We start from the raw sequence: 23431 nt of genomic DNA on the forward strand, positions 1-23431 counted from the left end.
CCGCCCACCGGTGAGGAAGGGCAGAGCCAAGGCTGGGTGTGAGAGGAGCTAGGCCCTGGCCACACTGCCGGCCCCCGCCGCGGCGCACCCACCTTTGCACAGGTAGTAGGAGCCCACAAAGCTGGTCTTGGTGGGCCGGGGCCGGATCCGCTTCCAGGTCTGGTCCTCGGAGCTCCGGAGCCGGCCAAGCAGGATGTCCCGCTTACACTTGTGTTCAAGGCCCTCGCGGTAGGTGTAGTCGCCCGCCTTGGGCCCTGCGGGGACACATGGACAGAGACAGATTTCAGGTGGAGGGCTGAAGGGTAACAGCTGATGGTCTCAAGCAGTGGGACTTGGACCCTTGCCTAAAAATCTCCCTCCGTCAGCTGGGTCTCCTTTCCTCGCCAGGTGCTCCCTAGAGACAGGGGGCCCCTCCAAGGACCCCTTTCTAGAACCCACCCCCCCTTTCATCACCACTCAGACTCTCCAGGATTTCTCTAGAAGGAATGAGGAAGACAGCACCTGGCAGAGAGCAGGCCCGTCCCTTTCTCATCCTGCGTGGAAGGGCACTGCTCGAATTCACGCTGCCAGCTCTGCTTCGGTCAAGTCTCTGACCCAGGGCCTCCTCCCCACTGACAATGGGGAAATAGCCCCGCAGGGGACGCCATGCGACCTGGCCGTGCCAGCACCAGCTGCGCAGTCCACAGGGCGTGAGAGGCCGCGGGTGTGTGGACTGGGGAGGCAGCCTGAGGTCCGTGTGAGGAAAGACTTTATCATGGGCGCAGCCATCCAGCAAGATGGCGCCCTGCTCCCCGCCCCTGCAGGTCCATGGGCGTTTTGCTGGGAGGACTCTCAGGGGTGACATGCATGTGGCCAGGGGTGAAGGGGAAGATCCTGCAGTGTGTGGACAACAACTGGACAGCCTCTGAGGTCCTGTCAACTCATACCCCTCAGATGGAGAATCCTAGATTGCTAAGACTTTTAAACTTGGCCTCCCAAAATAATATTGCACTAAAATGTCCGGGATTCTGGCAAATAGTCTCAGACTAGAATTCTAAGATTCCAGATGTGCTGAAAACTGTCTCCCAGCATTGGGCATCTACTGTGAATGGCTTCTGTCACCTCCCTTGGATCTGGGAGCTGGGAATCTAGGAACTACATTTCCCAGACTCCTTTGCCTCCAGGGTTCCAGGCCAGGTTTGTATCCACCCAGAGAGATGTTCTTGTGGGAGAAGTGGATGGTGAATCGGAGGTGGCACGAGGTGTGGGCTAACGTGTTCCTGCCGCAGCCAGCTGGACGCCATCCCATGGCCGTGCAGCAGCCTCTGGGCTGTGGGAGGCTGCGATGCAGCAGCCCCTGACTCCCATGAGAGAGCGGCACAACTCAGCTCTGGTCCTGGGCTTGTGAAGGAGCAGCCCGGAGGCTGGGGAGACTCCTAGCTTCTGCTCCTCTACCCTTTGTGGCAATTTTGAAAGCCCCAGAACCCCATGTTCTACACCTTCCCCCAACTCCCCACCTGCTCAAAATACACAGAGGGGCTCTTGTTTTCCCATTTTCCTCTGACTGGTACACTAGGGCTCTGTCACCCCAGAGGCTATTCCGGATTCCCAGTATCTCTGGGCGGAGGGGTAGAGGAATATGAAGGAGTCACATTACCTGTTTTGGGGTAGCAGAGCTGGCAGGCTTGCTTGAACTCATGGGTGGCAGCCAAGGGGTTCTTGATGAGCAAGGCGGTGTTGGGCATGGAGGGCTCGGGCTGTGACAGGAGGAGGTTGGCCATCTTGGGCACCGGACCCTGGCTGGAGCCACTGAAGCCAGCCTGGGCACCAGAGGTTGGGGGGCTCTATGACCCCCCCATCCTACCCAAGAGCAGAACTGTAGCCCAGGACCCACCCCTTTCTCCTACCCTACTGGCTAGGGAATTCTTTAAATAAGGAAATTCCTTATAACGTGATCCAAGAATCTGTAACATTGGGATTGAACTCGCCTTGAGGGGGTGCGTGGGTGACACTAATCTTGGCCCAGAACCTTCCCTTGAGCAAAAGCCTAACATGAAAGCAGAGAAACAGGAATGGCCCCAATCGGGGCCTACGCACATCCGCTCCCCACTCCCGGCCTCTACTTCCCAAGCCCCCAGGGCATCAGCAGATGGGGAAAAAGGCAAGACCCAGAGAGGTTAGGTTACTTCCCCAGGGCCACACAGCTAGTGTCTAGGCTGAGGCCAGAGTGCAGAGGGCAGGCTGCCTGCTAGGGCTCTCCTAAACAGAATGAGATGAGTCCCGAGAACAGGGATGTAACTAACCCTGGAGAAGTAACTTAAGCCCTGAGCCTCAATGTCCTCTTCTGTCAGACAAGGTTTGGGCCGTGCCCTCAGCTCGCCCTCCCAGCATGTAGCTCAGTTTGGAAGGGCTAGGCAGAGGCCATTCTGAGGGTGCCTCTCCTTGGGGGGTGCAGGACCCCATCCCATGCGGAAGGCTCACTTCCACTCTGGAGCCGACCCCCACTTCCCTTCCACCGGAGAGGGCACAGGGTACCTGGTCACAGATCTGCGCCAAGCACTCACCGAGGGGGCTGGTTTCTGAGTACCACTTGGGGGACGATGGTCCTGTGAGTTGGTTTCCTCTGGGCAAGAAGACACAGGGGTCACCCGTCCTGCCCCGAAGGGATGAGAAGTTTTCTGAGGACTTTCTCGTAGGCATTTCTAACTTGTCAAAACTACCCGGGCCACACAGCCTCTACTGTTTGTGCTGATCTCCTGACCCTACCCTCAAGGCCACTGCCCAGGGGCAGAGCAGTGTCCCAGACTGAGCATGAGCAGCCTGTCTTACACCTGCCTCGGCCCCCACTGCCCCCGGAAGAAAGCCCAAGCTCTCAGTGTGGCTCAAAGGTCCTCTGACACCAGCTTCAGCTCTTCAAGGCTCCCAACCCACCCTCCCCTCTTGCTGACGACCCTCCTCATCGGCCAGTCCCTCGGTCATGCAAGCCTGTGTCACCTGCTCCCCCGGATAGCAAGGACTTTCTCCTTTAAGATCTCCCTTAGCCATCAGTGACTTCAGGAAGTCTCCCTTTGGCTCCTGTGGCCTCCTGAGTCCCCCTGAGCCATGAGTGGCCTGGGCCAGGTCCTGTGAGGGCCCTGACAGCTCTGCTTCCTCTCTGGGCCCCTGGCACCCCGCTCAGAGTGGTGCTGAAGGAGCTTGTGGCCTGGCAGCCCTTCCCCTAGCCTCAGGATCATCCCTGTGAGATCCTACCAACCCGGTGACCCCAGGGCCCCAGAAGGCTGGCCAGAGAGCACTATACTGCAAGTTCAGAGTCCTGGCCTAGCCCAGCTCCACAGTCTGGTCTTGAACAAGACACCCAGCCCCTCTGGCCTCAGCCCCACACTGGGCTGAACACTGCAGGAGACAAGGCAACTCAGAGGCGGTGGCCCTGAACCATGATGGCGACAGAGGGCTTGGACCTCGGCTGAACTGAGTGGTGATCCCAGCTCCGCCCCCACCAGAGATTGGAGATGCCGTGGTACTTTGAAAACTGCCAAGGGGGTGGGGGTGCCCGTGCCCACCCAGGCCTTACCCACAAAGGAGTTGGGCTTGTCCAGGGCACCACAGGTTGAGCCAAAGCTGTCAAGGGCATCCAAACGCGTATCTGAGTACGGCAGCAGGTCGAGGGAGTCCAGTGCCGAGCCTGGGGGGTCAAGGGCATCCAGCACAGAGGCAGCCAGCTTCTTGGAGGGGTCCATGACGAGGCCAAAGGAGGCCGGGGGCAGGGGGCTGGAGACGGGGATGGAGCCGCCCACTACAGGGGGCAGCAGTGGGGTCCCACCGGGGAACACAGGTATCAGCTGCGGCAACTCGCTGGGCACACCGCTGCCAGGCAGGCCACCCTGGACCAAGGACTGTGAGGTGAGGAACAAAAGGAGGGGTTGGAGGAGAACTTGACCACCCAGGCCTGGGCAGAGGCAGGCTCCCCAGGCCCCAAGTAGGCAAGCCAACCCTCTGTGCCTCAGCCCCCACCCATCCCACGAGTGGAGCCAGGGATATTCACGGTCCCTCTGGTTGTGCAGTCTTTTTTTTTTTAAGATTTTATTTATTCACTTGAGAGAGAGAGCACAAGCAGGGAGAGAGGCAGAGGAAGAGGGAAAAGCAAGCTCCCCGCTGAGCTGGGAGCCTGATGCGGGGCTCGATCCCAGGACCTGGAGATCATGACCTGAGCTGAGGGCAGACACTTAACCATCTGAGCCCCCCAGGCGCCCCATGGTTGTGCATTCTATAGAGCTTCATGTTTATATTACAAGCAGGTCCCTTTCCCTTCTCAGGCCTCAGAGTTTCTCCAACTGTGACATGGAGATGGGACCCCCCCCCCCCCCCCTTGTGGGGCAGGAGGATGAATATGCTGGGGTCCGGGCTGGGGGAGGGGCTCCGGGGAGCAGAAGGGCGGCGACTCGGCTCACCAGTGAGTCCAGGAGGGTGTCCAGCTCCGGCCCAAAGACATCCCCGTCGGAAAAGTCGTCCAGGCTCTCAGTGCCAGGGAGGGCCCTGCTGCTGCTGTCCAGGGGGGCCAGCAGGTCCAGAACATGAGGGAACAGGGGCATCGTGGGGGTAGAGGGGAGGGGGGCCGGGGAGCCTCGCAGGTCCACGTAGCAGTCTGTGGATGGGAGGGGGGGACCAGTAGCCATGGGGGCTCCTGCTTGGCGGTGGGGGGAGGTGCCCTGGGGCCCTAGGGTCCTCACACAGCACCTTCCCTCCTTTCCGAGCTCCAGTCAGGAGCCCTGCCTGCGCTGGCCTGACTCGGGGGCCAGAGGCTCAGTCACCAGAAGGAAGGCCACCACAGACCAGGACAGGGTCCTTCGATTCTGTGTTCTCTCTCGAAAGGACCTGGCTCAGGGCCTGACTATCCTACCTGGGGAGAAGCGACGCCTTCTCTAAGGGACACTTATCACTCTTCCTGGAAGCCAGTGAGGAAGAGAAGGCGACTCCCAGTTGGGGGAGGGGCTGGCCTGGGGCACCCCCCCACCCTCTCCTCCCTGAGAGGGAGTGTGGTTTCCTAGACCCGCTATTTCCTTTCATGCTTCAGGGGGTCGCTAGGGCAGGGAGCCCTCAGCTGAGGGCTGAGCCCTCCCTGAGGACCCGTCCCTGCCCTGTGCCCTCAGATCAGGGACACTACCTGTTTCGATGTCATCTATGGAGCCCAATCCATTGGAAGTTCCCTGTGGAGAGAAAGGACACAGAAGGTCAGGCACACATGAGCCTGGAAGGCCACGGTGCCTGCCCCTCCCCCACCCTGTAGCTGTTGCTGGAATGAAACCCAGGAGCCAGGAGGCAGGGGGAGCGGGGTTAGACAAGCCTCAAGGCTTGTCCCTTTGCTTAGAGGGGTACCCTGAGAGGAAAGAGCTATAACCTCTGAGCCTCAGTTTCCTTGCCCATCACAGGATAGGGTCCATACCCTGGGGATGGTGGTTGGTTTTTACCCAGCTGTGCCCTGCATGGATAGCCTGCAGCTCAAAGACAAAAGTGCCAAACCCGGAATCACCAGTGTCCCCTGCCCCAATCATGGCCCCAGGCTGAAGGAATCCAGGTAGGATCCCACTGCCCCCCGTGCACCTGCTATTGGAGGGAAAGCTGGGCTGCAGCTTGCTCTGGGGCCTAGCCAAGTTCCAAACCCTCCCTGGGCCTGCTCCCCTACCCGCAGATTAAGGATGGTACAGTCATCCACCTTCTAGAACTGTTAGGAGTTTGAAATCACTTGACATTTGCATAGAACTTAGGAAGTGCTTTCTGCCTGTCAAGATGTTGGCCTGGATGGACCCGCGTGCTGCATCTCCCCTGCCTCGTGTCCCCCTCTGGCTGTGGCCTGAGTCATTCCTCAATCCTGGCACATCCTCCTCTTCTCTGAGTCCTGCACAGTCCCGCTGCAGTCCTCCTTCCCTGGCTGGCCCCCAGGTGACCTCATGTCCTCTGCGTGCCCTCCGAGGGCAGAAGGAGGACTGGAATCTCCCTGATCGCCATCCTGTCCCATGGACCCGCAGCGGTGCTGACAGCAGCAGGATGCGGGGTCCTGCCTCCTATCAGGCCAGGCCAGCGCCTCACTGCCCAGTGAGCTCAACCCTTGGTCCAGGCGCCCTGCAGTGTTGTCCTCCCCCAACCCCCCAAGTGCAAGGAGATGTCAGTCCAGGAGCCCGGGGAAGCTGCCACTCGGGTCAGAGAGGGGCTTGTCTGACTTGGGACTCAGGAGTCGGCCCCGACCCCAGACCCAGCCCTGTCCACTCCCGACCCCCACCCGCACAGAACACTCCTCACACCCTGGAGCCTGGCCCTGGCTTGGCAAAGATGAGCAGTTCAGTGTCTCCGGTGTGTTTGCTGCCATGCCGGGTCAGAGCTGCTGCTCTCATGTGAGGCCGGAAGGAGAGGCCAGATGAATGATGCTAGGGAAAGCCGTGCATCTCCCTGCCCAGGGTGTCTAGGGCTCCCCGGGGCCCTGCCCACCACCCAGCTCTAGACTATCTTGCTAGGCTCACCTGTCCCTGCCTTTCCCTGCTATGGATACCCACATAGCAGGTAACCGGCTGCTGGCTCCCCTGACTGCCTTCAGGTCGTCTACACAAGCACCCCGGGAACTGAGCACAATCATCTCTGTTTCATAGAGAGGAACCCAAAGCTCCAAGACAAATCATTTCTTTTAGGTTATGCCACCAGTTTGCAGAGACCTGACCTGTCTGCCTCCAAAGGGGTGCCAAGCGGAGGCACAGGACGGAGGATCCTACTGTCCTGCTCTCCGAGGAGCCTGTCGCACAGCCCGGCAGAAATGCACACACACACACTGCGTGGTGCGTGAGTAGGAGGTGAGGCCGGAGAGAGATGTCGGAACTCGACTGCTGGGGAGCCTGAATGCCAGGCAAGAGGATCCGGAGTTGATTACTTTTAAACAGACACTTTTATTAATAGCCACGGAGGGTCCCTATACTAGGGAGAGACCTAGAGGCTGGTCTGTCAGAGTTCATCTTGAGGGTACAGGAAGAGGAGGCTAGCCCTAGTGTCATGCGGCTTTAACCAGGGCAGTTGCTGTGGGAAGGGAAAGAAGCAGGAACATCCCATCACATACCCAACCAGGGTCACCCCAGCACAATCCTATAAGGCGCTGTTAAAACACTATCAGCAGAAAACAAAAGGGAGCCCCCATTTCTTCAGCTCCAGGAATAAGGCAGGACCCCTTGATAGCTAGGAACTCTGAATAAGATCATCCTGAAATGACTTCCTGTCTCCCTATCACCTCTGGTGAGAGGAAAGAGGAGCCCTGCATCCCAGCCTCTAGCTACCATGGCCTCCTGGCTATTGTCCCACACACCAGGCACATGCCTGCCTCAGGGCCTTTGCACTCACCATTCCTCCTGCCTCCTCCCCCAGACCTCCTCAAGGCACATCCCTCATCTGCAGGTCTTTGCCCCAGTGTCTCCTTCTCATTGAGGCCTTCCTTGCTCACTGTTTAAAACTGCAACCCCTCCCAACTGCCCCATTATTCCCCAGCCAACCATCTCCACGGCACTGATCACTTTTTGTTTATTGTCTCCTCCAGTTGCGCTGTAAGTTCTATGAAGGTGGGGCTCCTTGGCTATTTCTCCCTCTGTTGCCTATCCAGTGCCTCGATCAACTCTATGCTGGGCACATAGGAGCCATCAATAAATCTCTTCTGAGGGACGCCTGGGTGGCTCAGTTGGTTGGACGACTGCCTTCGGCTCAGGTCATGATCCTGGAGTCCCGGGATCGAGTCCCGCATCAGACTCCCAGCTCCATGGGGAGTCTGCTTCTCTCTCTGACCTTCTCCTCGTTCATGCTCTCTCTCACTGTCTCTCTCTCAAGTAAATAAATAAAATCTTTAAAAAAAAAAAAAATCTCTTCTGAATTAATGAACAGAATCAATACTCTTCCCCTCCAATGCCTTCCCAACACTCCTGTGGTGAAGACTCAGCTCTTCCCCAGGGGCAAGGTGGTCTGGCTTCTATCTACTGTTCTAGCCCCACTAGGGCCTTGCCTCCCTTCCACTTGGTCCCTCCTACTCTCTTAGCTCCTCCTAGCCTCAGGGCCTTTGCACCTCCCTTTGTATCCCTCCCCTGTCTGAAATGCAGCTTCACCAGCACACTGCGCCCCTGCCTACTCCTCAACCTTTAGGTCTCATTTGAAAGATCACTGATGCCCAATCTAAATCAGGCTATTCCAGTGGCCCGTGGCTACCCACGCTTTGCCTTTACAGCTCTTGTGATGGTTTGTAACCAGAAATTATCACACTAGTATCCATTTACCCTGGACTTGAGTGCTTTTTTTTTTTTTTTAAAGATTTTATTTATTTGTCAGAGAGAGAGTGAGCGAGAGCGAGCATAGGCAGATAGAGTGGAAGGCAGAGTCAGAGGGAGAAGCAGGCTCCCTGCGGAGGGCAAGGAGCCCGATGTGGGACTCGATCCCAGGACGCTGGGATCATGACCTGAGCCGAAGGCAGCTGCTTAACCAACTGAGCCACCCAGTCGTCCCGACTTGAGTGCTTTGAAGGCAGGAACCATGAATGTTTTGCTTACTATGTCTAGCCCTAGGCTCAGTGGACTCACACAAATCATCTAACTCGTTGAGCCTTGGTTTCTTCTTTGTAATAGGGGTAAGTAGTACCCTTTTAAGGCATTGTGAAATTATTTACAATTCTTCAGTCACTCATTCACTGCTATGGTCTGAATATTTTCCAGATGTTCAACATACATCAAATTCATATGTTGAAATCCTACCCCCTAAGGGGAGAGTATTAAGAGTGGGGCCTTTGGGAGGTGATTAGGTCATGAGGGTAAAGCACCCTTGAATGGGATTAGTGTCCTTACAAAAGAGACCCCAGGGAGCTCCCTCACCGCTTCCTCAATGTGAGGTTATAGCTAGAAGGTACCATCTGTGAACCAGGATGCGGGTCCTCGCCAGATACTGAATTTGCTAGCAACTTGACCTTGGACTTCCCAATCTCCAGAACTGTGAGAAATGAATTTCTGTTGTTTATAAGCCGCCCAGTCCATGGCATTTGGTTAGACCAAATGTGTTTTTTGTTTGTGTTTGTTTTTCAGCATCCAACATATGCCAGGCCCCCAAATTTCTGGTTACAATCCATGAGCAGTGCTACACAGACAGAGCCATATCTGCCTCCATGGGCACCCAGAAGTTCCCAAGTTCAAGGATGTGCCTGCCTGACTCAGCTATGCCCCAGCACCCAGCCCAGGGCCAAGAAAGGGTTCCCTGGGAGTTTGCTGAGTGAAGGAATGAAAGCCTCGTAACACCCGGAAGGCAGACAGGCCCGCAGCTGCCTCGCTGTGCGATGTTTGCCAAGTCCCCTTCTTGCTCTGTACCTCAGTCTCCCCTTACGTACAACAAAGAGGCAGGACCCCAGCCTCCATCAGTGTTCCAAGGGCCTGTCCCTTGTCTTCCAGAAAGCCTCAAAGTCCACCTGAGCATGCGCGGTGAGCAATGGGCGTGTCCAGTGTGTGTGTGTGTGTGTGTGTGTGTGTGTGTGTGTGTCGGGTCCTGCCCCGCCCCCCAGATAAGCCAGGTCTGCACCAGCGTCTTGGCCCTGGGAGTGGGGACATCCAAAAGCTAGGAAAATGCTGACTGCTCCTCGTGGCTCCCGCGGTGCCACACTACATAGGATCTGCTCCCTTGTTCCAGCCGAGGGACAGAACACCCTCATTTCACAGGTTCGGAATCCGAGGCTCAGAGGGAAAGGTTCTGCTCAAGAACAGCTCTCACAGCCCTGCAGGCTGGGCTCATCCCCATGGGACCCCAGGTCTGAGCTCTGCCCCCAATTTCTGTGCATCTCCCCAGCAGCCACGTGGGCGGGGGTACCAGGAGGGGCCTCAGTGCGGGTGCGTGCTGTAGCTGGGTCCTGGAAACGGAAAGGCAGAGAAAGTAGGCAGGGGGAGGACATTAGAGACCTAGAGGCTGAGATGCAGAAAGGCCACTGGGGCGGAAAGCAACGGCCGCAGGAAGGGTGAGGAGGCCGAAAGGTCACTGCGACTCGGCCACCCGCCCGCCAACAGCTGTCACAGCCTGTCCCCACACTTTGGCCCTGTGGTCCCAGGAGGCCCCTCTTAGGAGGTGTGCTCTGAATCCCTAGAGCTATCCGCGAGTCTGGCCCAGGTCAAGGTGGTCAGTCACCCCCGCTCCCCAGGGCTGGTGTCTGGCTCACAGACTGTTCTAGACTAGGACAGCTGGAGCCCAGCCCTTCAGTGTGATGGCCCTGGACCCACTGCTGGGGTCGTTATGCCCCCAGAGAGTGAATCCGAAGCTCTCGTGACAGGTTGGCACTGGAGGCAGGGAGGGGGCTGGGGCTCCTGCTCCTCATCCTACCTGATCTGCCACGCCAGCCGCAGTGCCATTACTGAGCAGAGAAAATGTTTCCAGTTCCTGCAGAGATTAGAGAAGTGGGGAGAGATGAAGACTCTGGAAAGATGCTCTGGGTCCCATCAGCCGCGGGAGCAGAGGGGCCCCAACACGGGCTGCTGGGGTTCTGTAGGCCCCTACAGGGTCCTACCCTAAGGCTCCCTGCCCCTAGGCCGGCCCGAAGTTACCTGCCCTGTCTCGGGATCAGATTCGGGCATTTTCTTCCTGTAACTGGGACCAGGGCAGAGGACATCCACATAAGTGCTCCTACTGTGTGGCAGGCACCACCTCAAACATTCTTTCCTTGTGATCCTCCCACGAACCCCCCCCGAGGCAGGCATAAGGATCCTGATGTTCCAGATGCAGAAAACCCAGGGGAGAGAGAACTAAGTTGTTCAAGGTCACAAATGACTCTAGAGCCATTCCCTCTCCCCCATGCAGCTTCTGACATAAAAGAGGTGCCAACTGAATAAACGTGGATCTCAAAGAGCCACACGGATGCCCATGTCTCCAGGACGCACCCTAGAGAGGTTATTCGAGAACACAAGGCCGAAGGACACCAGTGTCAACTCAGGCCATCTCTGGGTGTTTAAATCAGCCAGAGCAAGGGAGGGAACAGGTCTTAGCAGCTGGCGTGTAAGGCAAACTGCACGCTTTGGCTGTTCTTTCCTTTCCCAAACGGTTCTGGACGCCGGTCCAGGGCTTTCAGCCAACAGAGAGAGAAGATCACCTGTTATCAATCCCCTCTGTTCTGGGCCGGCCCTGGCCGCCCTCGCCCACTTCTGCCCAAAGGTGCTGGTTCTCCCCTTCAGACCTCCCCATCTCCACCCTCGCCCACCCTCAGTGCCCAGAGCCCACCTTACCTGGGGCCTCTTATATGCTTTCCGAACTCGAAGCCCAAGCTTCTGAGCCAGCTCCTGACCAAGCTGAGTTACACTTTCATCCTGGAGCGACAAGACCCAGAGTGCAGCGGGTTAGTCTCTCTGGAGACCCTGTGCAGCCCTCCTGGGCAACGGCAGGGCATGTGTGTAGGGTTGGGGGGCGGGGGCAGGGAGGGATGTCCACTGTTACCCCATGTTACTGACAAGGGGGTGAGACCCCAGGAGGGGTCACTGGCTACCCAGGTCACACAGCTTGTACATGATGGGGCTGACCCACAACTCAGGCTTCCCTTTGTCCTTTTACTGTGGGGAGGGGAAAGAAATAATTTTTTATTTTGGAATTTAAGATGATCTTTTTATTTCTAAAACTCAGGAAGCAGTAGTGTTATTGTAGAGGGCTGATATGCTGCAGAGAGAGCAAGTGCTCCCCAGGATCACCCCCATCCCGAACCCCACTCCAGGCTCCTCCCCAGAGGGAGCGTGCCTCATGCTCTGATCTGTTTCCCTACAGATCTTTTCTGGGAATTTACATATGTCCCTACAGACCTAGAAAGGATGCTCGGTTTTTGCTTTGTGAGGATTTTCTTCTTCTTCTTCTTTTTTTTTTTTTTTTTACATAAGTGAGATCATATTGTACCTATTGTTCTACAACTGGCTTCTTTCACCACGCAATGTCTTAGAACTCTTCGCAAGAGAGGACATGTGGGTGGTGCCCAGGCCCATAGGAGCGAGAATGTGGGAAGTCTGGAACATGGCGGGCCCACGGTTAGTGCTCAGTAACAGCACCCAACATTCCTTCCCCCTCCGAGGCTGTATTACTGCGTGCGCCTTATGTGGCAGGCAGGGGCTAGGAGTCAGGGATGCCACTGTCACAGGAAAGACAACCCCGGGCCTCATGGAGGCTCCCGCCCGGTGGGGGACGCCAATCACGAACAAAGGAACGGTAACTATGGTCCAGGCACCAAAGAGGCAACAAGGATATTGTCACAACCTGTGCCTTTGTCCACCTCCCTACCAGATGAGCTCCTGAGCCCAGGGCCAGAGTTGTAGTCATCTCTGGTCCCCAGCACCCAGCAGGGAGCAGAGCTCAGCCAGCATTTGCCAACAAAGACTGGAAAATGGGGGAGTCCCCCAATTCAGTCAGAAGTCCACATCTGGGAACTTTCCTCAGGCAAGTGAGCGGCCTCGCCGGGCCCCAGCGGCCTCACCGTGCAGTAGGGTAAATGCCCCCCCCCCCGCCTGCCCCTGCACAGGAGACATGAGACTTGGATGGGGACCTTCTAGAAAATGCTGTACAGCTCAGGGACTACTGTCATTAGAAAGGATCTTAATTGTAAACTGAACTGAATCAGAGGGGCGCCTGGGTGGCTCAGTGGGTTAAACATCTGCCTTCAGCTCAGGTCATGATCCCAGAGTCCTGGGATCAAGTCCCGTATCGGCTCCTTGCTCCGTGGGGAATCTGCTTGTCCCTCTGCCTGCCACTCCCCCTGCTTGTGCTTGCTCGTTAACTCTCCCTGACAAAGAAATAAATAAAAACTTTAAACTGAACTGGAGAAGCATGAGTAATAAACAAAAAATATCGGAAGAGTGAATGTTTCCCGGACTCACTGTGCCTGGCCATTGAGCCAACTGCCTTATATGATTTTCGGATTCCATTCTCATAGCCCGATCGTGCATGGCGTATTGTCACCCCCGTTTGACAGTGGGTACAAACCAAGGCTCAGAGAGACTAAGCTGTGTGGGGCCAAGGTGACACAGCTAGTAGATGGCTGACTCAGGATTAGAATCCTAAACCCAGCTCTCTGACACCAACATCCTGGGCCACTGTGCATGTGCATGGCCTCCCCTCTGTTCTGACCGCCCAGACCCTTCTTGCTTCTTCTGGCCCCACTCAAGCCCACCTTCCTCCAGGGAGGGAGGCCTCCAAGATCCTGATCACTGCTGGGCAGAACTGAGCCTTTTCATGCCCATTATTTCCAGGATAAAGCAGGAGGGGCCCTGTATAGACACGCAGCTAATGTGCAGGACGGAAGTGTTTCGTCCAAGGTCACACTGGGGTTCAGGGGTGGAGTCAGGCCTAGACCCCAGGGCTGTTTCCATGTCTCCCAGTGGACTGTGGGTCCTAAAGGGCACAGATCCGGGCACTTCATGGGTGCTTAGTAAATACTTGTTAAGTGGTTGAATAAAGGGGGAGAGACCCGTGCCCCAGCTGTGTGTGGGGGCCAGGCCAAGCGAGGCTCACTACGAGTCCATTTCCGGTCTCTCCCCCATGGAGGAACAGCCTGACATCAGGATCCCGGCATGTGTGGTGCCCCTTTTAGTCCCTACTGCAACCCTGTACCATCATAGTACAGAGGTTAAGATGCCAACTTCTGGGCGCCTGGGTGGCTCAGTGGGTTAAGCCGCTGCCTTCGGCTCAGGTCATGATCTCAGGGTCCTGGGATCGAGTCCCGCATCGGGCTTTCTGCTCAGCAGGGAGCCTGCTTCCCTCTCTCTCTCTCTCTCTCTGCCTGCTTCTCCATCTACTTGTGATTTCTCTCTGTCAAATAAATAAATAAAATCTTTAAAAAAAAAAAAAAAAAAAAAAGATGCCAACTTCTAGGAGGAGCCTGGGTGGCTCAGTGGGTTAAACTTCTGCCTTTGGCTCAGGTCATGATCGCAGGGTCCTGGGATCGAGCCCCACATAGGGCTCTCTGCTCAGCAGAGAGCCTGCTTCTCCCTCTCTCTCTGCCTGCCTTTCTGCCTACTTGTGATCTCTGTCAAATAAATAAATAAATACAATCTCAACAACCACAACAAAAAAGATGCGAACTTCTAGAATCAGATCGCCTGGGTTCAAGGTGGCTTCTGCCACCCCCAGCTGTGATCTCGGTAAGTTCCTGTCTCTCTATGCCTCTCTCCTCATCTTTAAAGTAAGGACAATAATACTAACTACCTCAAAGGGCAGATGCAAGGATTAGGTGAGCTAATACATTCGGTGTGTTTTCCATGTTTTTGGCAGCCTGAGAAAACACAACTAGAGCTCACAGTCCCTATCCCAGTGTTCGGGTCCATCCCCTGCCCCAGGGGAGGAAGCAGGCACAGAAGCCCGGGCTGGGGCACTCACGTGGGGCCGGGCGAGGGAGCACCGGCTGCTGCACTCATACGCCTCCTTGTGGCGCCCCAGCTCGCTGAGGGCACGGGCCTTGCGGAACAGGGCCCGGATGTTCTCGCCATCTAGGCCCAGCGCTTTCTCGCTGTCCTCCAGCGCCTTCTCATACAGGCCCTGTGGAGAGGGGCGGGCAGCTCAGCGGCCGGCGCCTGTTCCCTCCCTCCGTCCCTCCCCCGGGCCTCCTGCCCCTCTCCCTGCAGAGATGGAGGCCACTGGAGGACCGGAGTCAGGGCAGGGGGCTCCAGGGCTCCAGGAAACAGCTCTGGCCTTCATACTCTGGTCAAGAGCATCCGTACGTCCAGCTGAAGGGGCCGCCCATGGGCACGGGCAGGCCACGGGAGCGGACGGGCCTTTAAATTGTTCAGTGTTGAGCGTGGTGTTCCGGACATGTCTACTTCGATAACTGCCTGTGGCTCAGGGCTCCACAGACCGAGAATAATAAGGCACCTCTGAGAGGAAGGGGAAGCACAAAGGCGGCTCAGAGTACAGGAGAGGGTGTGAACAGGCATCTGGTAGACCCGCTTCTCTGGGACGGTCCACTCCGGCCTGCGGAGCTGTTACGGGGGCCTCTCCAGGGCTCCCAGCAGAGCCTCTCCAAGGATCCGGTGAGAGACTGAGTCAGGGAGCAGGCTGGACAGGGAAGAGGTGGAGACCAGAGCTTTCAGGGGGCAGGGGAGACAGGAGGGAGGAGCAGGAGAGGCCAGGCCTTTGCAGAAAGAGGCCGCCCAGCCCACCATGAGGGGAGCGGTTCTCAGCCCTGACTGCCCGGCCTCCTCCTGCCAAGGCCCGGGCCACCCTGAGAGCCTCACTTACTTCCTCCAGGGTGGGGCTTAGTAACATTACAAACCGTTTTTTTGCCTCTTGTATGAGCACTTTGAAGGCTCTGCCGGCACGTGTTCGGTGCAGCTGGGGAGACTTACAGGGGAGGACGGGGGGGGGGGGGGGCGCGCCCGGCAGAAGCTCACTGGGGTACTGTCCTGGCGGCTGGGCATCTGGGGGAAGCGGTGGGCGGGGACGGGGGGCAGAGGAGAGGGAGGGCGGGCGGCGCGCTCACCATGGTGAAGTAGCAGGCGGCCCTGTTGACATGCAGCTTGCACAGGAGCTCCTGGGGTAGGGCCACCTGGTCGGAGGCGGCGTAGTCGGCCACGTTCAGCCCCTCCATGTACTGCACCAGGGCCTGCTTATAGTCCTTCTCCCGGAACAGGTCATTGCCCTCAGCAAACAGGTTCTGCACCAGCTTGAGCAGAAAGGCCTGCCGGGGGGGGGGGGGGCAGGGTGCAGATGGGGCTCAGGGGTGAAGGCCTGGTGCCTTGCCTCTCTCGCCCCCACCCCCACCTGGGACACCCTGGCCCTTCCCCCTTGCCTTCCCCCAGCCTGGAAGCTGACACTCACCTCATACTCTTCTTGCTTTAGGGGTAGTGTCGACCTAGCAGGAAAAGGAGAGAGGTACGAAGTCCGGGTGAGCCCAGGGGCCTCAGACTCATGGAGGCCCCAGGAGCCCGAGCCAAAGGCCATAGACGACGCCCAGGGTGGCGTTCTCCAGCTCGGACCTCCGATGTCACCTGGCAGACTGGGGTAAGGGGACAGCAGTCTTTTCTCCCTAAACCAACGCCAGGTTGGGCTTCCATTTCTGATGGAAGGGTCGGAGCAAGGCCTTGTGTTTGCTCCAGGGCCACGGCCAGGCTTCCCCAGGTGCGGATGCTGAGAAAGAGCGGGCCCGCTCCAGCTCCAGCCGGCTGTCCTCCTCCCAACAAACCAGTTCCCTGAGAGCGACCATGCCTCGACACACCAAACCTGCAGACGCAGGCCCCAGGTGGCCCCGAGAGTGTACCTCAGGTCCCCCTGGTTCGGCAGCCTCCGCCCTTCGCCCGTCCCTTCCTGCAAAACTCGCAGGACCCCGGCCAGTGCCAGGTGCGCTCGGAGTCTGACCCCTCGCGCCGGCCTCAACAAAGCAGACGGGGCTGTGGGCGCCCTGTCCTCGGCTGGGGTCAACGACATGCCCGCTCAGTGCAGAAGGAAACGCCAGTCCAGGAGAGCGGAGGCACACCTGTCAGGCTGAATAGCTCAGCATGAAGGGCAGGCTCCTGGTCCTTCACAGCACAGAGGGGAAAACAGACACTTGGAGGGGACAGTGACACAGCAGGGTGGCAGCAGAGCCAGGGCCAGAGCGCAGGGCTGGGCTCTTTCTGCTGTTCAGAGCTGCCACCAACATCTGGGCAAGAAAGAGCAGCCTAAGCCAGTGAGTGACAAGTGGTAAGATGCCGATGTCCCCTGATGTCCCCTGTGTGTGTGGGAAGGGCATGTCCCTGACTGTGACAGTGGGGCTCACATCCTGCCCTCTCACTCGCCTCTCCACCGGTCGGGGGCCAGGGCCCATTGCCGTTCCCTGTACTCCCAGCCAGGCCCCATCACTACCCTCCCTCCTGGCCTCCCCTCTAGCAACTAGCTCCCTGTCCAGCGGGGCACACCCGGACCTAAAGGTCACCTGAGTCTGGTGCTCAAGCCTCCATACAAGCCACTGCCTCCCCACCTGTGCAAACCACTTTATGGTCCTACAGTGCTCTGTACCCAGAGGTGCCTAATAAATGCTTAGGGCACAAAGTCTATATGTGAAAATGCAATTAATTAAAAAGCAGCAGGTCCTACTGTGTTACCTTGTAAAGCAATCCCTTAGGAGACGACATATGGGTTCCCAGGAGGCTGTTCCTATTGCTAAACCTTCCTAGAACTCCCCCCTGGAAAGGGGAAGAACACTGAGCTACCATCTACCCCAAGCACAATGACTCTTGGAGGGCAGGGGCTGGTCTCCCTTCAAAGATTTGGGAAGCCCCCAGCCAGTGGGGGAACCAGGATGTGGGACTCAAAGGCCCAGCTCCACAGAAACCAGTGACTTAAATTATTAAAAGACAGCATTTGTAAGGTTCACTTTGTTCATCAGACTGGCATCTGAATACATTTTGAGTGGTCCCCCCACATCAAAGCCCCCCCCCCCCAAGGGGAAGAGGCGGGCCCAGAGAGGAGGGAAAGGTGGAGCACAGCTCTCACGGCGGCCTGAGCAAGGACAGTGTGTGAATGTCGACACGCGCTCCACCAGGACCACGCGGACACAGTGTGCCTGACAACGGGCCCAGTCTGTGGGGAAGAGGCAGGTCGTGTTTTAAGGATCTCTGTGAGAGAACAAAATTGGGGAGTTTGTATGAGGGTAGATAAGGGTGAATCCTAGTTTTGTGGGGATTCCCACTTAAGAAAAAAAAAATCCCACAAAACCAGAAACAGAGAATTGCTCAGGGAGCCTTCCATGGCTTCGGAAAGGACCCAAGCAAGTGAGGGGCCCTTCAGCTAACCCTTCAGTAATGGCATGATAAATGGGCCTCTGGGGATCTATTTATGAAAAACAAAAGAAAAAAGTTAGTAAAAATGCTTTGTGTGGGGGGGGGAAAAAAGGAAAAACAAACCAATAAACAAACCCCAAACACGGCCTGTGGGTACTGAGGGGTAAATTATGGAAAGAGAGGTGGGTTTGGGGTCAGCTAGACCTGGGTTAGAATTCTAACACTTGTAGCTGTGTGACCGCAAACAAGTTTCTTAACCTCTCAGAGCCTCAGCAAAATGGAAATAAGGCCTCCTACTTCACTGGGCTGTTGGGAGGATTGGGAAGAGGAAGGATGTGTAGAGCCCAGCACAGGGCCCCAAAGGTGTGCTTAATCAGTGGAAACTGGTTTATTGGTTGATTGGTTGATTGGTTATAAGCTAGCAGGAGAATTAACAGGAATTGTGCCAGGATATGTGGAGGGCGAGGGTAAAATGGTAGACGGAGGGGCGCCTGGGTGGCTCAGTGGGTTAAAGTCTCTGTCTTCAGCTCAGGTCATGATCTCAGGGTCCTGGGATCGAGCCCCACATTGGGCTCTCTGCTCAGCGGGGAGCCTGCTTCCCCCCCCCTCTCTGTCTGCCTCTCTGCCTACTTGTGATCTCTCTCTCTGTGAAATAAATAAAATCTTAAAAATAAAATAAAATGGTAGGACGGAGCAGGACTAGAGGGTAAGCAGAGTCAGGGAGTGTGTGTACATGGCGTGTTATTCCAGATCTACACTCCCCTGGCCCCTGCCCAGCACTTCCCTGCACACATGGGAGTCTGAGCAGCAAAGGCTTATGGAGAAGAAACCGTCAGAGGACCCAGCGCGCCCAGCCTGCCCGGCGGCCCCACACTCACTGAATGAACTGCAGCCCCTTCTCGATGTCCGCCTTCCGTCTCTGCCTCTCCATCAGTCTCTGGGGGAGAAACAGTCTATCCGTTAGTTAGCAGCGGCCAGGGGCTGGTCACCGTCCCTACCCCGCTGTGGGCTCTCTCATTCCCACACTCATCCCACTTCGCAGGTGCCCCCAAGGGCCGTGGCCCTTCTCACAGCCTGCAGACACCTTGTGAACCCAGCCACGCAGCTCGTGCCCTCCACGCCCATGCCCCGCTGGACTGTTTTGTGCGGTGCCTTTGCTGGGCAGGGGCTGCCTGGAGGCCACCTGCCTTTCCTCACACACGGGGGGTGGGGGGGTGGGCGGCAATTCTGCATCAAACTACCCCAAGGTCAAGGAGAAAACCTTGCTTTACCAGCAAACCCAGTCCAAGGAGAAGAGATACACAAGATACAAAATGATGCTGATGATTAGAGCTACAATGTAGCACCCCAAACAGAAGATCTCTTGGAATCTTTCAACAATGCCATGAGGCGGGTATGATTTTGTCTCCATTTTACCAAGGTGGAAACAAGCTCAGGGAGCCCCAGTTAATGAGCTGGCATGCAGGCACCCGAAGCAGAATTTGAACCCAGGCCACCCTCTTTTAACCACCACCAAGCCCTCTCCTCAGCCCACACGCGTCCGGAGCCGGTGTGGCCTGCACCAGACCAGGGAGCAGAGCCTGTGCCCCATTTTGGCAAGATGGAGGGAGTTTCCCATGCCCCGGATGAGGGAGACAGAGGCTCGGCGAGGCTGAGAACAAGTGGATGGTACTGCACAGGCGCACAGAGCCTGCTCGAGAGGGAGCTGCTAAAAGAGAAGGGAGGCTCAGGCAGAGCAACTAGGGGGCACGTTTCTTTACGGCAAGCCCCCCAGGGGCCAGGAGCTCCTGGCCAGATCTAGACACCCCACGCAGCTTCCACGGCACCGTGTACAGTCTAGAAGGCCCGCTGAAGGTCAGCTTGTCCCCCACCTGGTGGCAGCCCAGAAGGGATGTGGGCCCTCCCGTGGGTCAGAACCAGAGCCTGGGCTCCCACCGCCAAGTGGGAAGCAGGCTGGAAGCTGCCTGGTCTCAAGCCAGCACTTTCTGTCCAGGCCACTCACGGGCCCCTTCTGTGCTCTGCCCCGCAGTGTGGCCCTCGCTCTCTTCCTTACCAAATGTCCCCCAGAGAGGACCGTGGGCTCTGCTGGGAAGGGGGCGCTCCCTCAGCAGAGGGCTGCAGCGCAGACACATGGGGGGGCACCAAGATGTGAAAAGGTGTGAAAAGCACCCACCTACTTTGGGGAGGGAGCAAGTATGTCAAGTTTGCAGACTTCCTTTCTTCCTTGTTCTTTTTTTTTTTTTTTTAAAGATTTTATTTATTTGAGGGGCGCCTGGGTGGTTCAGTGGGTTAAAGCCTCTGCCTTTAGCTCAGGTCATGATCCCGGGGTCCTGGGATCAAGCCCCACATTGGGCTCTCCCCTCAGCAGGGGGGGGCTGCTTCCCCCTCTCTCTCTGCCTGCCTCTCTGCCTACTTGTGATCTCTGTCTGTCAAATAAATAAATAAAATATTTTTTTAAAAAAGATTTTACTTGGGGCGCCTGGGTGGCTCAGTGGGTTAAGCCGCTGCCTTCGGCTCAGGTCATGATCTCAGGGTGCTGGGATCGAGTCCCGCATCAGGCTCTCTGCTCAGCAGGGAGCCTGCTTCCCTCTCTCTCTCTCTCTATGCCTGCCTCTCTGTCTACTGTGATCTCTCTGTCAAATAATTAAATAAAATCTTTTAAAATTAAAAAAAAAAGATTTTATTTATTTGAGAGATAGAGACAGATAGAGCACAAGCAGGGTGGAGAGGGAGAAGCAGGCTCCCTGCTTAGCAGGGATCCTGACGTGGGGCTTGACCCCAGGGCCCCGCCATCATGACCCAAAGGCAAACCCTTCACCGACTGAGCCACCCAGATGTCCCGCTTCCTTGTTCTTTATTTCCATCTTCTTCAACCATGTCCTCACAATCCTGTCTCGTGAGAAGAGCAGAGGCCACTAACCCATTTTACAGATGAGGACAGGGAGACACAAAGCGAGAAGTTTCTTTCCCAAGATCACTCAACCAGTGAGAGGCAAACAGCCCTGTCAGACCACACGCCATGTCCTTGGCCACACTCGGAGCTGGGAGACGTCCTGTGGCCAGGGCCAGCCACTGCACTGCTCTGGGCCTCACTCTCCGCCTCTGTGCTGCTCGTCTGATGACCAGCCCCGCCAGGAAGGGTGGCTATGAGGCTCTAGAGATAAGAAGTGTGGGATCGGGGGAGCTCAGTTCCCCAAATTTCATTCTTCCCATGTGCTCTTCCCAGGGAGGGGTGAAGCCACACCGAGTCTTCAGACTCCCAGAACAGTGCTCTTCACACCAGCTGCTCGCACTGGGCAGGGCCTGGGCCATTGCCACCGACACCTGCTTGCCCCGCCGGAGCCTTAGGTCAGAGCTCTGGACTCAGACCCAGCTGGGTGTGAATGACAACACTTACGCTCGCTGCGTGACTGTGTGACTGTGTGACTTTGGGCCTTGGTCTCCTGATGGGGAAAGTGGGGCTGACAGCAGCTCCTGTCGCAATGCCGTCGTGAGCATTCAAGAGACAACACGGGTAGAGCACCTGGAGCGGAGCGACAGTCCAACCACCACAGCAGCAGGTGTCATTCAAGCCCGCTCCTCCCTCTTGCGGAAATCTGCATGTGTTTCCGGGACGGACACAACCGTGAGCCTGTTCTCCTGCAGGAGGCAGGCGGTGATGGCCCTGGGCTGCCCGGGCCTTGCCAAGCACACCTTTTGGTTGGTCTCTCGTCCTCGGCTTCCTCGTCTGGGAAACAAGAGCTCATCCTCTCACGTCCACACGCTCCTCTGGGCCTCCAGCCAGAATGGGCTGGGGTGGCCTTCCTGACTCCTGGCTTTTGGCCTTGTGGTTCCTTCCACCCGTGCTGCCCTCCTCTAAAGGAAACCCCCTCCCTCCCAGGAAGCCTAGCCCCTCCACGACGGCCCCTCCCTCCCTTCGAGGGGACCATCATATGCTCATTCTTCCGATTCCCTGGGAGCCTGGGGAGCCACTGACAGCTGAGACCCAGTCCTGGCCCTTCAAGGCCCTGCAAGGGAGGCTCACCTGGTGGGAGAGAAAAGGGAGCACCTGTCACCATGCAGTGTGGCACCGCAAGGGCAGGGGACCTTTGAGAGGGAAGCAGACCCCCTACAGGCCTAGACCACCAGCACCACAGGGTCAGGACCACCAGGCCCTGTCACTCCGACCCAGGTCAGAATCCAAGCCCCATCCCTCCCCACCACCTGGGGTGTTTCCTGCGCCCAGACAAGCGGACCAGCCTCTTCACTGCCCCCCACCTCCCTGAGGCCATCACTGGGTTCTGGGGGGGGTGAGCGGGGTTGGGGGACAGGCCCTCCCCTCCCCCACCTAGAGCCTCTTGATGACTCGCTGTAATTTCGGTGATCACCTTTCCCCACACCATCTCCCGCCATGTGGGGGCAGTTGGCCTATTGCCTTCCGGAAGCCTGGCTCAGCCTGCAGCTCCCTCAGAAAACCACGGCGGTCGGAGAACAGTGTTCCAGTCCCCTCTCCGCCCGGCCATCTGAGCACACTTCAGGGAAACGAGCCCATATCCATCCCAAAAGGTAATTCCCAAATCTGAATCCGAAGCCAAGGAAAAAAAACATGCCCGGCCCCAGGCGGTATAAAGAAGGTTCCACACCCGGCCTGGCGCGAGTCCTCCTCTCTGACCGCCGCAACCCCCGCGCAGCAGCCGTGCTGTGTGCATGCCCGGCGGAGAGGGCTCCCATCCCAGAGCGGGCTAGCCCGCCACCCCGACTGGCAGTTTCCCGCTTTGTACGGTGGAGATTACAGACAGCACCTACCCACAGGATTAGCACAGAGAAGGCGCTCATTTCCGGGCCTGGGAGATGGCAGACACATAGCAAGGGGTAGCTTTTGGACCAGAGTTCCTATGCTGGGCATTCAGTTCAGCATCCGCTGCACGCCCATCACATACAGGGGAGAAGGTGCCCACCCTCCACACAGCTCTTCTTCTTCTTTTTTTTTTAAATAAACTTTCAAGATTAAATCTATTCTTTTTTTTTTTTTTTTTAAGATTTTATTTATTTGCCAGAGATAGAGAGAGTGCACACAAGCAGGCAGAGAGTCAGGCAGAGGCAGCGAGAGAAGCAGGCTCCCTGCCAAGCACGGAACCTGATGCGGGACTCGATCCCAGGACCCTGGGATCGTGACCTGAGCCGAAGGCAGCGGCTTAACCAACTGAGCCTCCCAGGCGCCCCTCCACACAGCTCTTCTTAACCGACTTACAGATGTGGAAGGACATCCCACCGCCTCCACCCCAAACCAGACTTCTGTGGCGAACAGAAGAGGCTGTGATGAGGCACAACACAGTGGCTACATTTGGGAGGGCCGGGTCTGATGTGAGGGCTCGGAGGAGGGCCTGTCCACCCCCCAACCCTGCTCCACCCGGCCCAGTGATGGCCTGAGCGACGTGGGAGGCAGCGAGGAGGCTGGTCCGCTTGTCTGGGCGCAGGAAACACCCCAGGTGGTGGGGAGGGATGGGGCTTGGATTCTGACCTGGGTCAGAGTGACAAAGAGGACCACTTCTGAACTGGGCTTTCAAGGGTGAATAGGAGTTGGCTGCTCCGTGTCAGGGAGAGAGGGCCTTCTGGCAGGCGGCATTCAACTGTTTACGAAATCCCTGTCATCTCCCACATTTTATCTGACCCTGACTGATGACCCTGGGGCTGGGCCATTCTGGGGCCACATT

At 57.1% G+C, this 23431-nt stretch overlaps 1 protein-coding gene across 5 annotated transcripts in view; it reads right to left on the bottom strand.

Annotated features, from left to right (window-relative positions):
- The window catches only part of ZC3H7B (zinc finger CCCH-type containing 7B), a 58691-nt gene that overhangs the window by 15943 nt on the left and 19317 nt on the right, over positions 1 to 23431 (bottom strand). Inside the window, exons 2-13 of one of the 5 annotated variants that reach the window (XM_059401919.1) lie at positions 18617 to 18675; positions 15799 to 15832; positions 15461 to 15658; positions 14362 to 14520; positions 11238 to 11318; positions 10342 to 10398; positions 5141 to 5183; positions 4428 to 4621; positions 3551 to 3872; positions 2544 to 2602; positions 1637 to 1799; positions 93 to 254 (exon numbers count right to left, since the gene is read on the bottom strand). In XM_059401919.1, the coding sequence (XP_059257902.1) occupies positions 93 to 254; positions 1637 to 1799; positions 2544 to 2602; positions 3551 to 3872; positions 4428 to 4621; positions 5141 to 5183; positions 10342 to 10398; positions 11238 to 11318; positions 14362 to 14520; positions 15461 to 15658; positions 15799 to 15832; positions 18617 to 18669 (1525 nt within the window). In that variant the 5' untranslated portion in view covers positions 18670 to 18675. Of the gene's footprint in view, positions 1 to 92; positions 255 to 1636; positions 1800 to 2543; positions 2633 to 3550; positions 3873 to 4427; positions 4622 to 5140; positions 5184 to 10341; positions 10399 to 11237; positions 11319 to 14361; positions 14521 to 15460; positions 15659 to 15798; positions 15833 to 18616; positions 18692 to 23431 lie in introns of all 5 variants that reach the window. The other 4 variants (XM_059401917.1, XM_059401918.1, XM_059401921.1 and 1 more) reach the window with 4 other exon arrangements.

This window comes from Mustela nigripes, chromosome 6 (genome assembly GCF_022355385.1).
Source record: "Mustela nigripes isolate SB6536 chromosome 6, MUSNIG.SB6536, whole genome shotgun sequence".
NCBI lineage: Eukaryota > Metazoa > Chordata > Mammalia > Carnivora > Mustelidae > Mustela > Mustela nigripes.